Consider the following 13,763-nt stretch of genomic DNA (forward strand, 5'->3'; position numbering starts at 1 on the left):
TTTTTGATAGATTCAGAGGGGAGGGAGGAAGGAAGGAAATCCACCTTGTTCAACCTTTACTTACTCTTCCAATTTGTCTCACAGCCTGGGGCTGCAGGGAGTTTTAAGCAGCAGGGCAGAGATATGTGCAGGCTATGGAGGCCCCAAGTACCAACAGAGTGAGGTCAGAGCCCATACGTGACTCAGTCTGACAGGGGCGAGCCCCATAGCTGACAGCAAGCCTCATAGGAGCGCTGCTATAGGGTTCCTATAGAGCCTCGGTCCTATAAGAGTGTGCTGAAGGGTTTCTATGGGGCCCCGGCGCTACCTTCTCTCGGCGAGCTCTGCCTCCCGCTCCTCCCTCAGCAGCTCCAGCTGCCGCTCAGCCGCCTCCGCCGCCATCTTGGCTCCACGGCCACTTCCGCTTCCGGGTCGGATGGGGGGATGCTGTCATGGCGGCGCTGGCAGTGGCCAGGAGGCGAGCGGCAGGTTAGGCACGGCCGGGTGGGAACGGCCAGCCTTCGTCTCCGGTTTCTTGCTGCTCGCAGGACGGGCTGTGAGAAACCTGAGGGGAAACGTGCGTGAAAATGAAGGGTGGGATTCGGCTCTATAACTTTATGAAAGGGTGTGCTGCGAGGAGCTACGTGTGGGTCGCCTCCGAAAGGTGGGGTGAGCTGGTGGGGTTGAGGGGATTTCAGCGTGCCTTTTGGCTGGTGGGTGAGAAAGGCGGTGTTCCTGTAAGGGAACTGTGCGTTTTAACTAAGCAATTTGCCTCAGGAAAGCTTGTTGCTGTTCCTGAGATGATTAGCCTCTCAGCGTATGTTCTTGGGTCTCCCCTTTAAAAATACTGAATCTATATTCTGAAGTGCAACATGAATTACACGGTTATTGGGTATGGTGGGGTTGGGTTGATGGTTGTACTTGTTGATCGTAGGGGTCTTTTCCAACCTGAGTAATTCTGGGTTGTAGTAAGCCACTGTTCTTTCCATGTGGATACCAATGAATATTAAGATGTTATAATTACAAAATAAACAATAGAGTTAAGCAAAGCAGATTATAATAACAAAAAGAGAATAGATAGAAAGCTTATCTGTGTCCTGGGCTTGCTTACCAAACTCCAGCAAAGTGGATCTCCAGAAGAGATCCTTTCCTACTGGCAGTCAGCTCTTAAATGGGTCTAGGAAAGGTGGAGCCAGGCTCCACTCCTTCTGGCAGCACAGGTGAATTGCCTTCACCTGTGCTCCTGTGGCTGACTTGTTGCTCGCCTCAGGTCTGAATCCGTGACTCAGCAGTTCCCAAACACCGCGTTTGTGTTATTCTCACCTGTTTAGCTCCATAACTCCCCACCCTTCCTGCCTAGAAGAAAATCAACATCTGGAATGGTAGAAATCCAGGCACAAAAGTGGTGAAACCAAACCTGATGTACCTTCTTCTGCTCTTCCGTTTGGTCTTCCCTTGGGGGTTGTAGTATCTGCTTGGAGTTCCTAGGACTTCAAACCACACTCCTGTGGTGTGGTTTTGGGTGAAAAATCCCTAAGACTCAATAAATTTGCCTAGAATCATCTGATAAATGAAGTGTAAGAGTTCTTCTCCCCATTTTGGGAGGGACCCTTTTAGCAACAGTGCTCAGAGTTAAGAGATCGCATGACAGTTCAGACCACTTGCTCTCCTGTGCCCCTTGGTTGTGTTGTTCTGTTGTTCTTTCACGGAGGTAGGGTGCTATGAGCGTATCGCTATGGGGTGCATTCTTTATGTATCTGTTTTGTCTAGCTGGAAGTCGCACTTGAGCCAAGTGTGCTTGCAGGACAAGACCTTTCTCTTGCTCTCATGCAGTGCTACACACAGCTGATAGTCCTTTGTCAGCGCTGATGAGGCTGCACCTTGAGATTGTGTGCAGTTTTTGGTCTCCTATTACGAGAAGTCATTGAGGCCCTGGAGCATGTCCAGAGAAGAGCAATGGAGCAGTGAAGGGTCTGGAGCATAAGTCTTATGGAGAGTGGTTGAGGGAACTGGGATTGTTTCCTGTGGAGAAGAGGAGGCTTGGGCGAGACCTTATGGCTCTTTATAACTCCCTGATAGGAGGCTGTGGTGAGGTAGGAGCCAGCCTCTTCTCCCCAGATAATAGGATAAGAAATGATGGCCTCAAGTTGCACCAGGGGAGCTTCAAATTGGATATTAGTTAAAAAAAAAAAAAAAAAAAATTATCTAAAAGAGTTGTGAGGTATTGGAAAAGACTGCCCAGGGAAGTACCTGGAGGTGTTCAAGAGCCATGGAGATGCCACACCAAGGGATGTGGTTAGTGGTCATGGTGGTGATGGTTTGATAACCATCAACCCATCAATCTTGGAGGTCCTTTACAACCTTTATGATTATATGTTCATGTACCTTCTTTTGTGTTCCTCATTGCGGTGGAACCTGAACAAAGGTTTTATAGGCAGAAAGCAGTATCAGGGAGTGGACCAGCACTGTGATATTTCCTTCAGCATCACTGTACTCACTAAAAGACTAAGAGTCCAACTGTTCCTGCTTGGTTTTAATACTTTCTCCCTCTCTCCTTTTTAGCTTTCTTGTTTTCATCTGTGGTTCGCCTCCAGAGCTCCCAGAGCACATCTCTACAGGAAGGGTAATGTCAAATAACACACTGCTTTCATTTTTGCCCCCTTGAAATGCTGACCTACCAGGGGGAGTGTGGGAGGGGGAAAGGAGCCAGGAGTCTGTTTCTCTCTAGAAGAGAGACTTACCAGATCCCTTTGTTACTTCTCAGTAAGTTTTAGACACTCTGCCTCCCCTTTGTCACCTGTGCTAGATGGACAACTTCCATTGCCTTGTGAAGCTGAATAAAGAGATAATTAAACCTTCCACTGGGCAAAAGGCTGCAGTGTGTTTCAGTCCATAGCAAACAGCAGAGAAGCCACTGAGTTGTTGCTTGTCTATTTAGGTATAGGTGAGGTTTATTTCCCAGCTGGAGTTGCTATTCTCTCATAAATACTGAGTTTGAGCTGCAGTTTTTTATAAGATGTAATTAAGAGGCCAGTTGCTAGAGGATACCAATCCAGAAGACTTTAGGCTTAGTTAATTTCAGCACTTTTAGAAATGCTTGCTTGTGTCTTCATTTTGTTTCCTCTGTTGAGACTTAGTACAGAAATACCTGTATTGAGCTGCAGGCTGTGCTGCTTCTTGCTTTAACCAGAAGGGGACACTGCAGAGATAAGGAAGTCCTATAAGCAGCATCTGGGGGAAATGACAAAATTCATCTGTGCTGCAGAAGGATTCAAGGGAGTAGTCTCTTCTGTGTGTGGGGACACAGTCTGGATCTCAGTATCCATGGGACAGTGCAGAACATTGTTATTAAACCCTACAACAAGCTCACAAAGCCTTGGTGCTAGCAATTACTTTGAGCTTTTGTTAATTTAAGCTCTTTAAGGGGCTTTTTTGTGTTACTGAGTAAACCAGTCAAACACAGTGTTAATGTTGCCTTCTTTCACTAGCATCTAATGTTCTTTTCCTGAATGTTTTGTGCAGTTTGTGCATCCCGAGTTATTTATGGAAAATGTGGATTCAGCGCCCAGGAAATTCTGACCTTTCCATTGTTTTACAGATGGTATTTAGTGAGCAGAACCTCTCTCTTAAAATTTCAGAAATCAATATCATTCTGATAATCAAATTGAGATCCAGGGTGAATCTACCTTTTACTAAATCTCTGCTTAATAAGGAACTGTAATCTGCTGTCCTTCAGCCATGTGTCCTGCTCTGACTGAAGGCATTTGGCACCTCTCTGAATAATCTCTAAATGCAGCTGTATGGGCCCTGTGCCTCCTTTCCCAACCTCCTGGAGGGTGTACTGCAGTTGTGATTAAAGCATTGCATGTGCAAAGTGCTGCTCTTGGTTAGAGTGGCACTTTTCTCTCCACTGTTTCTTAGGGAACAAATCAATAGTTTTCTGTAACTGGCTCTAATGCAGAGAAGTAAACAGTTGCCTCTGGGTCTCCTTGCTGCTCTTTGTCCAGAAGATCTTGAAAAACAGCTAATTACAATCAAGTGCTATTTGCATTTTTACTGCTTGAACTCACGCTGTGAGCTGCACGTAGCATTTCATTTTTGAATTAACACCCAGTGGCATATTAGAGCAGAGTTAATTGTTGTTCAGCTCTGATGTTTTTAGCAAGGTTCTCATGATTTAGTGCTGTCTGCACTGCTGTTGATAAGAGCAGCATATGTGGGTACCTGCAGTACTGATTGTACAAGGCTTGAGGTAGTAAAGAATCAGTTCAGTTTTCAGACAGAGCTTCCCTCCGAGTGATATTCTTGAGAAAAGCAGAGAGGCTTCACTATAACAGGTAATGAGAACATGTTTCTGGCTGATAGCTAAATACTCCTGGCTGCTTTTGGTCTTCTGTGTCAATGCCATTGCCTGCTTGCATTCAAACCCCCAGTGTATTCACTAAAATGAAGGTGTTGCACCTTATGACAACCACGTACCATTTTCAGTAAGTAACAGAGCAACATTTAGGTGGAGCAAGTAGAGCAGTTTTCAGGTACAATAACTTGCTGAGGCAGTTTGAGTTGATCCCATGGTTTCTTAAAGATCTTAAAAGGGAAACACTCAGAACTCTCTCAGGATGATCCCCAGTAGGGACTGCAGGGACTGATGTGAAGTCTCAAAATAGAGAGGCTCTTGTCTCAGCAATGTTGTTACAGAGTATTTTGAAAAGAAACGCTATTAAGGCAATTTTATATCACTACAGTGAAAGCTACCTGTTCAAGATGAATAAGGATTTAATTGGCACCGTATGGAAAAATAAGTTGAAGAATGATGCTTGTGCTTGGCTGGCTGGATGCGAGATGGTGCATGCTTCTGCTCCTTTTTGTGAGCCACTTGAACGAAGACAGGTGTAGGTCTAAGAGATCTCTCCTTGTCCCTCCCCAGCGTGGTATAGGTTGTAGACAGACATGGTAATGACACAGAGGAAGCTTTTGGGTTGAATACTTGTATTTTAACATGCTGAATTGCACCTGGGGTGAGAGAAGCTGTTATTACTGCCATTCAGGTTTTGCAGCTGGAAGCGACAAAGGAAGAGCAGCCTCATAACTCTCCTGTAAAGAGCCCAGCTGTGGTCTTAGGACTCTCTCAAAAACTATTTCACAGAGAAGAGCATTACAAGTAGAGTATAAAAGGATGTGTTGGTATTCATAGTGCTTGAGGCTGATTTAAGAATGCTCCCGAGCCCTTCCTCACAGTCAAAGGCAAGTAGCTGCCTCCTAGATGCCCCCAGCTACTGGATAATTGCAGGGCTTTGCTCTGGTACTGAAGCAGGGGAGGAACATCATGGTTCAGTCTCTCAGCTGTAGTGGTGGTAACTTGGATCATAGAATTAAGTTGGAAGGGACCCTTAAAGGCCATCTGGTCCAACTCCCCTGCAGTGAACAGGGATACAAGACAGCTAGGTCAGCATGTTTGGAGCTCCATCCAGCCTGACCTTGCGCGTCCTCAGGGACAAGGCAACCACCACTCTAGGCAACCTGTTCCAGTGCTTCATTACCTTTAGTGTTAAAAAGCCTTCTTCCTTACATCCAGTCTAGATGAAAGTTTGAATCCATTTCCACTTGTCCTGTCACAACAGACCCTGCTAAAGAGTCTGTCCCCTTCTTTTTTATAGCCCCTCTTTAGATACTGAAAGGATGCTTTCAGGTCTCCTTGGAGCCTTCTATTCTCTAGGCTGAATAGCTATTTCAGCCTGCCCTCACAAGGGAGGTGTTCCATCATATTAGTGGTCCTCCTCTACACACTCTAGGAGGTCCATGTCTCTCCTACAGTGTGGACTTCACATCTGGATGCAGTACTCCAGGTGAGGTCTCACCAGTGCAGAGCAGAGGGGCAGGATCACCTCCCTTGCCCTGCTGGCCACTCTTCTTTTGATGTGGCCCAGGATACAGTTGACTTTCTAGGCTGTGAGAGCACATTGCTGGCTCATGTCCAGCTGCCATACACGAGTACCCTCTCTTTTCAGCACGGCTCTGCTACATGCTTATATCCTCCAGCTTGTATTGATACTTGGCCACGACCCAGGTGCAGACCTTGCACTTGTTTTGTTGAACCTCATGAGGTTCACCTGAGCCAACTGCTCAGCCTGTCTGGGTCTCTCTGAATGGCATCCCATCCCTCTGGTGTGCTGACTGCCCTCCACAGCTCAGTGTCATCCAAAAACTTGCTGAGCATGCGCTTGATCCTATTGTTGATGAAGCTGTTAAAAAAAACTGGTCCCAGGACTGACCAAAAGGACACCACCCGTCACCAATCTCCATCTGGACACGGAGCCATTGATTACCACTCTTTGGGTACAGTCTCACAACCAGTTCCTCTTCCATTGAACAGTCAACTCATCAAATCAGTATTTTTCTGATTTGTAGAGAATTGTGTTGAGTGGGACTCTGTCAAAAGATACATCCATGGGAAAGCTTACAAGAGACTTTCATCCAAAACTCATATGCAAGGCTTTAGGTCTGCTCCGACTGGTGCTAGTGACAAAATTCCAGTCAGTAAAAATAAGGTGATGGAAAGTAGCTGGTGATCACTGGGCTTGATCATCACTAGCACATCCAGCTGCAGATCATCAGGGACAAGCTTAGCCAGCTTAGCTGAATTTTATGTTAATTCTGTTGGTTTCTTTGTGATCTCTTCTGTTGTTTTGATCTATTTCAAATAACATTCTGAAGTGGTAAGTGGGAAAAAAAAAATCCATTTCCCTCATGTTGTGATAGGGAGGGTGTAAAACAAACCAACCACTGAGGTATTTATTCCATTTACTTAAAGCTTACAGCATTTCATGGTAGACCTAAATGACATTGGGTCCTGGGAGCAGTGACTGTATTAGGCAGAGTTTTGCGGATTGAGCTCAGGAAATGAAGCTAAATATTTGTGTTTTTTCATCTTTTGGAGAGATCTGTTTGTTACACATAGATCTTCATTATCAACCTTATCGTTCACAGGATTGTTGCCAAAACATCTCTGACTTCACCCCCATGGCCTGAAGTGAAATTGCCAAATCCAGTGGAAGAAGCAAAGCACCATGCAGGTAAAGGTCTCAAGTCTTCAAGTGAAGCTTGACACTCAGTGTTGACACTGGTGACTTGATTGAGTTTATATCAGTGTTTTTGGTGATTCAAGCTTTTTGTTCTTCCCTTTTAGTGTCACTGGACTCATGCTCTGACTGTTTGTATTAGAGATTTGGGTAGACTATGAAGTCCCTTAGTTTGTGACAGTCTGACAGGTCATACTGCTCTCCAAGGGCTCTTATCTGATGGGATGTGTTGCTACCTAAAGCATAAAGTGTGGCTTTTCAACTGGAGGGAATAACTGTCTTTTCTTTTAGTGGATACAACAAAATGCGAAAGCCAGCATAAGCAGTTGGATAGTGGGCACACCAGAGAGCTGATATTTCTTAGTGAATAATACAGAATGCTAGAGCCAGTATAAGCAGTTGGACAGTGGGCACATGACAGAGATGTGGCATAAGGCAGCAAGCAGGTGGGAAGCAGCACAGTGTTAGAGAATGCATGCTTGTCCACACATTTAGTCAGGATCACTGAACACAGGCATTAGTCCTCTTGGAAGAAGCTCATGGATCAAACAGGAGTTAGCCTCACAAGTCAGCATATGAAGTGTATGTAGCTGTTGAACAACCAGACACAGGTTCCCCCTGGCTGGTAGAGATATGGAAATGAAATACAGAGAAGGCAATAGGTATGTAGCCTTATCTTGTCCGGGAGGGGCTGTTGTCATCCAGACCCTGCTGCAGATGGTAGAAGAGAAGCCAGCACAGGTACAGAACATTTCTCAGAACAGTAATAACCCCTAATGGGTGAATTTCTCTTACAGTTCCTGTGGAGGTGGGCAGCTAGCAGTCATCTGCTTCATGCAAGGAATGAGCTTTTTATTAACAGGCTGTCTTACTGTCTAGTTGCGTTAGTGAAAGGCATCAGTGAAAGGCACCCGAAAGGACATTCTGAAGACTGTAGTCTAGAGAGGCCTGAGAAGTGAAGGAGGGAGGAGATCTACAAGGAAACAGTGGAAGGAGAGAAGCAAAGCTTTGCCTGTGTTTTAACAGATAGTTTCCCATAGCATAGCAAAAATGTGGTAATAACTGTGCGAGTGATGTACCTTGGAGAGAGTTGCTTCTTCCAGGTCTTCTCTCTGACTGCTTTTTTATCCTGCTTTTCATTTCCTCTGCATGTCTGGGATTGCTCAAGTGACAGATGAGCGTTCTGTCCCAGAGCATAATTTGACCCAGTAGTGAACCATAAACTGCTTCATTTGATTTGCTGACGCCCTGGGGTGGATAAGGTCCCATGTTCTTCTGACTGCTTCACATGGGATCCTTGGGATTGTTGTGATTTCCGTGCCTTGTAACCTCCTACTGTTTATGAGCTTGCATTGCTATCTCCTGGCTGTGCTTATCCAAAGCAAACTAGAGCATTTGAATTCCGCCTGATATTCTCCCGCTGTCTGTGGAAACAGACATGGATATTTTAGGAACCATCATTCCACATGATGCTGAGATTCAAGCTGTCCTAACAGTCAGGTGGTAGTATCCATTGATGTTTCCTGTCATTAGAGATGTTTGGAAGAGCAAGCAATAACTTCAGAGTCCATGTATGTTGAAGAACACTTCTCTTTTTCTGATACAAAAAGATGAAGAAGTTGGGTGGTAGAAAGTTGAAATTTGGTGAGGAAGTAAACCTTGTTAGAACATGACTCCACATTTTTTTTTGGCCAAGGTCAGTGTTTTGAAATGCTGGTTTTGAGATGTTGACCACAGTACTACTGAAATACATGTGTCAGCAGTTTAGAGCTGAAATAAATTTGTTGTATCCTGTTGTGCATTGGGGTTTGTAACAAAAGGTATCATACTTTTCTGTGGACTTCTGGGAGTGGAGCACTCTGAATTAGAGAAGAATACGCAGAGGACTTTTCTCCTGGGATGGCAATTCCAGCAACACAGAAGCATGGCTCTTAGTTTTAGTGAGAATTGTACTAACTACTGTGTTGGTAAAACAATTTTTCTTCTAACCTCTACCTATAATAGTTTGCTGGTTTGAAACTTGGATGCTTTCAGAGTGTTCCTGTAGGGGTTGGACTTAGTTTGGTTGTAAGTGCTTGTCTATCCCAAATGGTTATTATACTTTGTTTGCATTCCGAGAAAAGAACAGTGATTCAGCCACTTGTGAGGACAATGAAGAAAGTCTATTTTTCCAGTTATAGCAGAGTTACTCTTTTTCTGATCAGCCTGAGATGATGGAAAGCTGCTATTTGGCAGGGGAATAGCACTCATTAAAAAGGACCTTTTGATGTTCTCGTAAAACTTGATTTTGGCTTCACTGCACAGGAAGTTTATCACAGAAATCTGAGTTCTGTGCATGTGCTATGCAGGACCTTGTCCCTGGAATTTATACTGCTCCTGGCACCTTGCTCTGGTTGCATGTGCGTATAGGAAGAGCTTTTCTGGAAGTCTTTCCAGCTTTTGCTGCAGGTTCTCAGGCCAGGTTTTGTTAGCATGCTGGAGTCCTTCTTCCTGTGTACTTTGCAGAACTCCTCTTGATGTTCCTGGTTGCTTTACCAAGTATTTAGTGTCCTGGGCTTTTCATGCATTACTTGGAAATTGAGGAGAGCTCCATTCCAGATGTGTAGACAAGCACTCTCTTCTGGAACGCTTTGTATTTGAGTACAGTGTGTTTCAGGATGTCTAAGAAAGAGGCTGAGAAATCAACTGCTTGGAATTAGTTGCACGATATATTTATAGGTGTCTGCTTACGTGCTTACTATGAGTAGGTTTTTACAGCCACTAGAAGGCAGAAAGGTTTGTGAAAGAGTGACTCATGCCCTGTAGGAAACAGCATTGCTCTCATAATAAATTATTAAGGTTGGAAAAGACCTTCAGGGTCATCTAGTCCAACTGCACACCGACCACCAATACTGCCCCTTAAACAGTGTCCCTAAGTACACATCTACACTCTTCTTGAACCTCTTGAGCCTTGCTTAAAGATTCCCAAAAGGTAACAGTTTACATGGGAGAGCAGTGTGGCTGAGTTAATTCTGATCGACTCTTCACGCTTTGTTGGGTTTTCTACTCTAATTTCTTCTCTGCTTTTTGCCAACAGAAGTGGTGCAAAAGGTGAATGAGATGATTGCAACAGGGCAGTATGGGAGGCTCTTTGCTGTGGTTCACTTTGCCAGCAAACAGTACAAAATAACCAGTGAAGACTTAATTATGATGGACAACGTGCTGCAGGCTGAATGTGGAGACCGAATCCGGATGGAAAAGGTAATATGCCTTGTCCACAGTGCCTGTGACCCTCATGCTGTTTCTGCTGCAAACAGAAAATAAGGCAAAACTCATAACCAGGCTTTGAAAAGTCCTGAAGAGCTCCTGTTGGATATCCCATTCTTATTTTCAGCTTTTTTTTTTTTGTCTTAGTTTTATTCCAATCTGAGCTGTGTTGTTAGTGATAATGTTAATATGGTTTCTGTTGAACGAGGTTGGAATGAATTGTGACAGACTCTGTTAGAAGACAGATTTCTGTTGTACTAACTTCATCCGAAAAAAGAAAATTATAGTTGTTGTTTTTAGAGATGACAGTGAAAGAAAGACTGTGTTTACCTTGAGACTGCTACACCCAAAACACTGACAGTACTCCCAGAGGAGCTGTCACTGCTCAGAGCTTTCCAAGATCGTTATCATGCTGAATATGTTGGGTGGAGGGAGAGGGATGCTGCATGTAGGGGAGAATTGCCAAGATGCAACTCAACATATTTATCCTTAGTCTTGGTTAACTAGCAGGAACTTGTAGAGGCTCATTAATTAAAATTTTAAATGAAAGACTCTGAAGTAGGATTTTGTTGGATTAATATTGAGTTGTTACAGCCAAGTAAGCAGTTAAGGAGAGAAGGGCAATTCAATTTCAGGACTTTCAGGACAATTAGCTCTGAAAGTCCTGCTTAGAGACAACTTCTTAGACTTCTTAGCTATGTTTTCATCTGTGTCCTACATCTTCACATACAGTGGAGAAGTGACTTGCACAGAGCAGCCAAGCAGGAGAACAGAGGTCTTTGAGAAAATGAAGAAGGTTAAGAACTTGCCTAACCACCATAACCCAACACCACCGTACTCCTGTAGAAATTTCACTGAAAAATATCTTATTAAAGGAAAAAGTAGAACACCTAATGTCCATTTCTGTGTTGCTTTTAAACTGCTGCCATACAGTAAGTATGGGAGGAGGCTACCTGTATGAAATGCTGTCTCTTCTCATGAGAACTTCTCTATTATTTCACCTGCTTCTTGGATGGGAGTGTGATTGAAGTGCTCTGAAATGAAAGGGTTTGTCTTTTGGTGGGGAACCAACCTCAGCTACTCATTTCTTTATTGTCCATCTTGAGGCCAATGGACAATCCAATAGGGAGGACAATGATTAAAGTGTTTCTGTAGATGATATGTTGCAATTGCTATAAAACCCAATGATTTTAGGAGCTGCCACTCATTCAGCACCCACGCAAAAACATATTCTTCCCTGTGTTGCTTTTCGTATCTTTTACAACTGTTGGTGAGCCAGAACAGGAAAGTTCAGTGTGTTCTGATCAGTGTGAAAGATACTTCTAAAGTATGTTTTAAAATGAAGTTCTGGAAGTCTGTCTGTTTTATGAATCCGTTTCTTGCCTGTGAACTGCCATTCTCCACTGGTCCTCTCTAGTAATGATGCCAGGTTTGAAACATGTAAAGATCCATTTTTAAGCAGTTTGGCTCCTGTATGGTGGCTACAGAACTTGGAAAATATTGCCTGTATTTCTGCTGGTATGATGCACCACTGATATGTCTGATTATTTTCCACAGGTTTTGCTGGTTGGTGCTGATGACTTCACGCTTATTGGAAGACCACTTCTGGGGTAAGAGATCTCATTCAAGAATTATCCTGCAACCTGAAGAGAAACCTGAATTTATCAGTGCTCTTTTCCCAGCCCTATGGATTCTGAAAAAAAATCAGCAATAAAACAAACTTGTCAGCTTTGGCTGGCTCTTAACTATTACCATAGTGCCAGGATAGAGCAGAGTACCCATTCCTAAGGTAACTGTAGGATATTAACCCCTGTTGGCTTGGCTCTGTTTTCTGATGTGTAAGTCTTGCAGAGACTAGCAGTAAATCTTGCTCTTTACTCCCTAACCACTAATTGCAGTGATAGCCATCTTAAAATAACCCAGAAATCCATGCCTGTCCCTTAGTGCCTTAATTTGAGGTGGTTTTTTTTTAAAAAAATAAAAAAAAAAAAAACTAACACAAAAAAAACCTGTTTCCTTTTACCCATGATTTAACCCAGCAGGTCTTAATCTTAAATGAAAAGTTCCAAGTTTTCCCTTCTTCCTAGTTACATGCTTCCAAAAATCGTGGCACCAGCTCTATCTTAGAGCTGTCAGGCTTGCTCTATTTTAGAGAAGACAGACATACAAATGGGCAGAACACCTGGTTTGTCAGCATTTTCTTTACCAGAAGGAAGTGGTGTGTGGACTCAGTGTTGCTGACTGAACTCTTAGCATCGGCTGGAAGCAAAGTCGTCAGCTCTATTTAGCTTTCCCCAGAGGTTCTAGTGGTAAAGTACTAGTTGAAATAATGTGGTTTGCAAGTGCTTTAAGAATCTGGAAGTCCTGGCTGTGGTCTGACTGCAGACTGAGCTGCATGTTAAGTGTTGGCTTGAACTGCAGCAATTTGGCAGAAGACAGCCAGATAAGGAGGAACTTGTAGATCTTGATGCCTTGCAGATTCAAGTTAGAAACACCATGTATTTTCAAATCAGTTTGGCTTCTGAATGCTTTTTACATTACTGGGAGGATGTCTGTATTCCAGAGTTATAAATAACGTTTGCACATTTGATAACATGATTTCTGCCATGGGTTTCTAGTGTTTGATAGGATTATGAGGGCTGACAGCCTTTATTAGCACTTCTGTAAAGAGATTTGGAATGGCGGATCTTCAGGAGCCTTTGAATTATTGCCAGATATTGCTTAACTTGTTGAAGATCTTTAGGAAGTAGAAATATCATTACTAGGATTAGAAACATAATCTTGCTGAATAGTAGGATCATAGAATATGTCAAGAAGGGACTCGTAAGGATCATCAAGTCCTGCTCCTGGACACATTCTGCAAATGGGGATGTGTCATGCCAGATGGGTTGGGAGCACTGTCCTTCACCTGGCTTTCTTAACTGGAGTGCTGTACTTGGATGTGCCCTAAGAGCTTTAGAACAGGAAGCAAAGCAGCTGTTTGATTCCTGCATGTGCTCTAAGTCTGCAGAAGGCACTGTCAGTTGCTTGAAGCAGACCAAATTGCGTGCTGAACACTAGTAATTTTGGCAGAGGAGGATCACTGGAGGAGGAGGAGGCAGAGTGGAGGGCCAGTGAAGAGATGCCATCCTCCCTCTGAGATGTGAGGAACCTTCCCAGTTTTTCTAGCTCTCTGTACTCCATGTCACAGCAATTCTTTCTCATAGTTCCCAGTTGTGTCTAAACCACAAACGTTTTGGAGGGGAGATAAGAGCTTGGATGCATTTTTGTTTTTCTGCTGTTTTAAAAATAAACACATCAGTGAATACTTGTGTCTGTGTAAGACAGTTCATTACAGCTGCACTCTCTGTTCAGACTTGGAGAGAGGTAGGAACTTGTCCTGTTTTGGACAGATGGTCATGTTTTTATTTTCTGTAGCAGATACCCCCCAAGATGACACTCCTCTAAAGCCTTTAAAAA

At 43.7% G+C, this 13,763-nt stretch overlaps 2 protein-coding genes across 2 annotated transcripts in view; one reads left to right on the forward strand and one right to left on the reverse strand.

Annotated features, from left to right (window-relative positions):
- The window catches only part of IGHMBP2 (immunoglobulin mu DNA binding protein 2), a 28,214-nt gene extending 27,813 nt beyond the window's left edge, over nt 1–401 (reverse strand). The window contains exon 1 of the mRNA XM_010710873.3: nt 308–401. Within this exon, the coding sequence (XP_010709175.1) occupies nt 308–381 (74 nt within the window). The 5' untranslated portion in view covers nt 382–401. The remainder of the gene's footprint in view (nt 1–307) is intronic.
- On the forward strand, nt 388–13,763 carry MRPL21 (mitochondrial ribosomal protein L21). Its single transcript, XM_010710872.3, has 5 exons — nt 388–468; nt 2,542–2,602; nt 6,967–7,052; nt 10,135–10,298; nt 11,862–13,763. Exons 1-5 carry the CDS (start codon nt 432–434, stop codon nt 11,916–11,918), a joined length of 405 nt encoding a protein of 134 aa, XP_010709174.1. The 5' UTR covers nt 388–431; the 3' UTR covers nt 11,919–13,763.

This window comes from Meleagris gallopavo, chromosome 5 (genome assembly GCF_000146605.3).
Source record: "Meleagris gallopavo isolate NT-WF06-2002-E0010 breed Aviagen turkey brand Nicholas breeding stock chromosome 5, Turkey_5.1, whole genome shotgun sequence".
NCBI classification, from domain to species: domain Eukaryota; kingdom Metazoa; phylum Chordata; class Aves; order Galliformes; family Phasianidae; genus Meleagris; species Meleagris gallopavo.

Bases quoted from the DNA above. Each gene is read 5' to 3' on its own strand.
- MRPL21 (XM_010710872.3), top strand. From the start codon at position 432: ATGGCGGCGCTGGCAGTGGCCAGGAGGCGAGCGGCAG. The intron at 2,603-6,966 runs GTAATGTCAAAT...TATCGTTCACAG, and splicing joins AGCACATCTCTACAGGAAGG to GATTGTTGCCAAAACATCTC. The intron at 7,053-10,134 runs GTAAAGGTCTCA...TTTTGCCAACAG, and splicing joins AGAAGCAAAGCACCATGCAG to AAGTGGTGCAAAAGGTGAAT.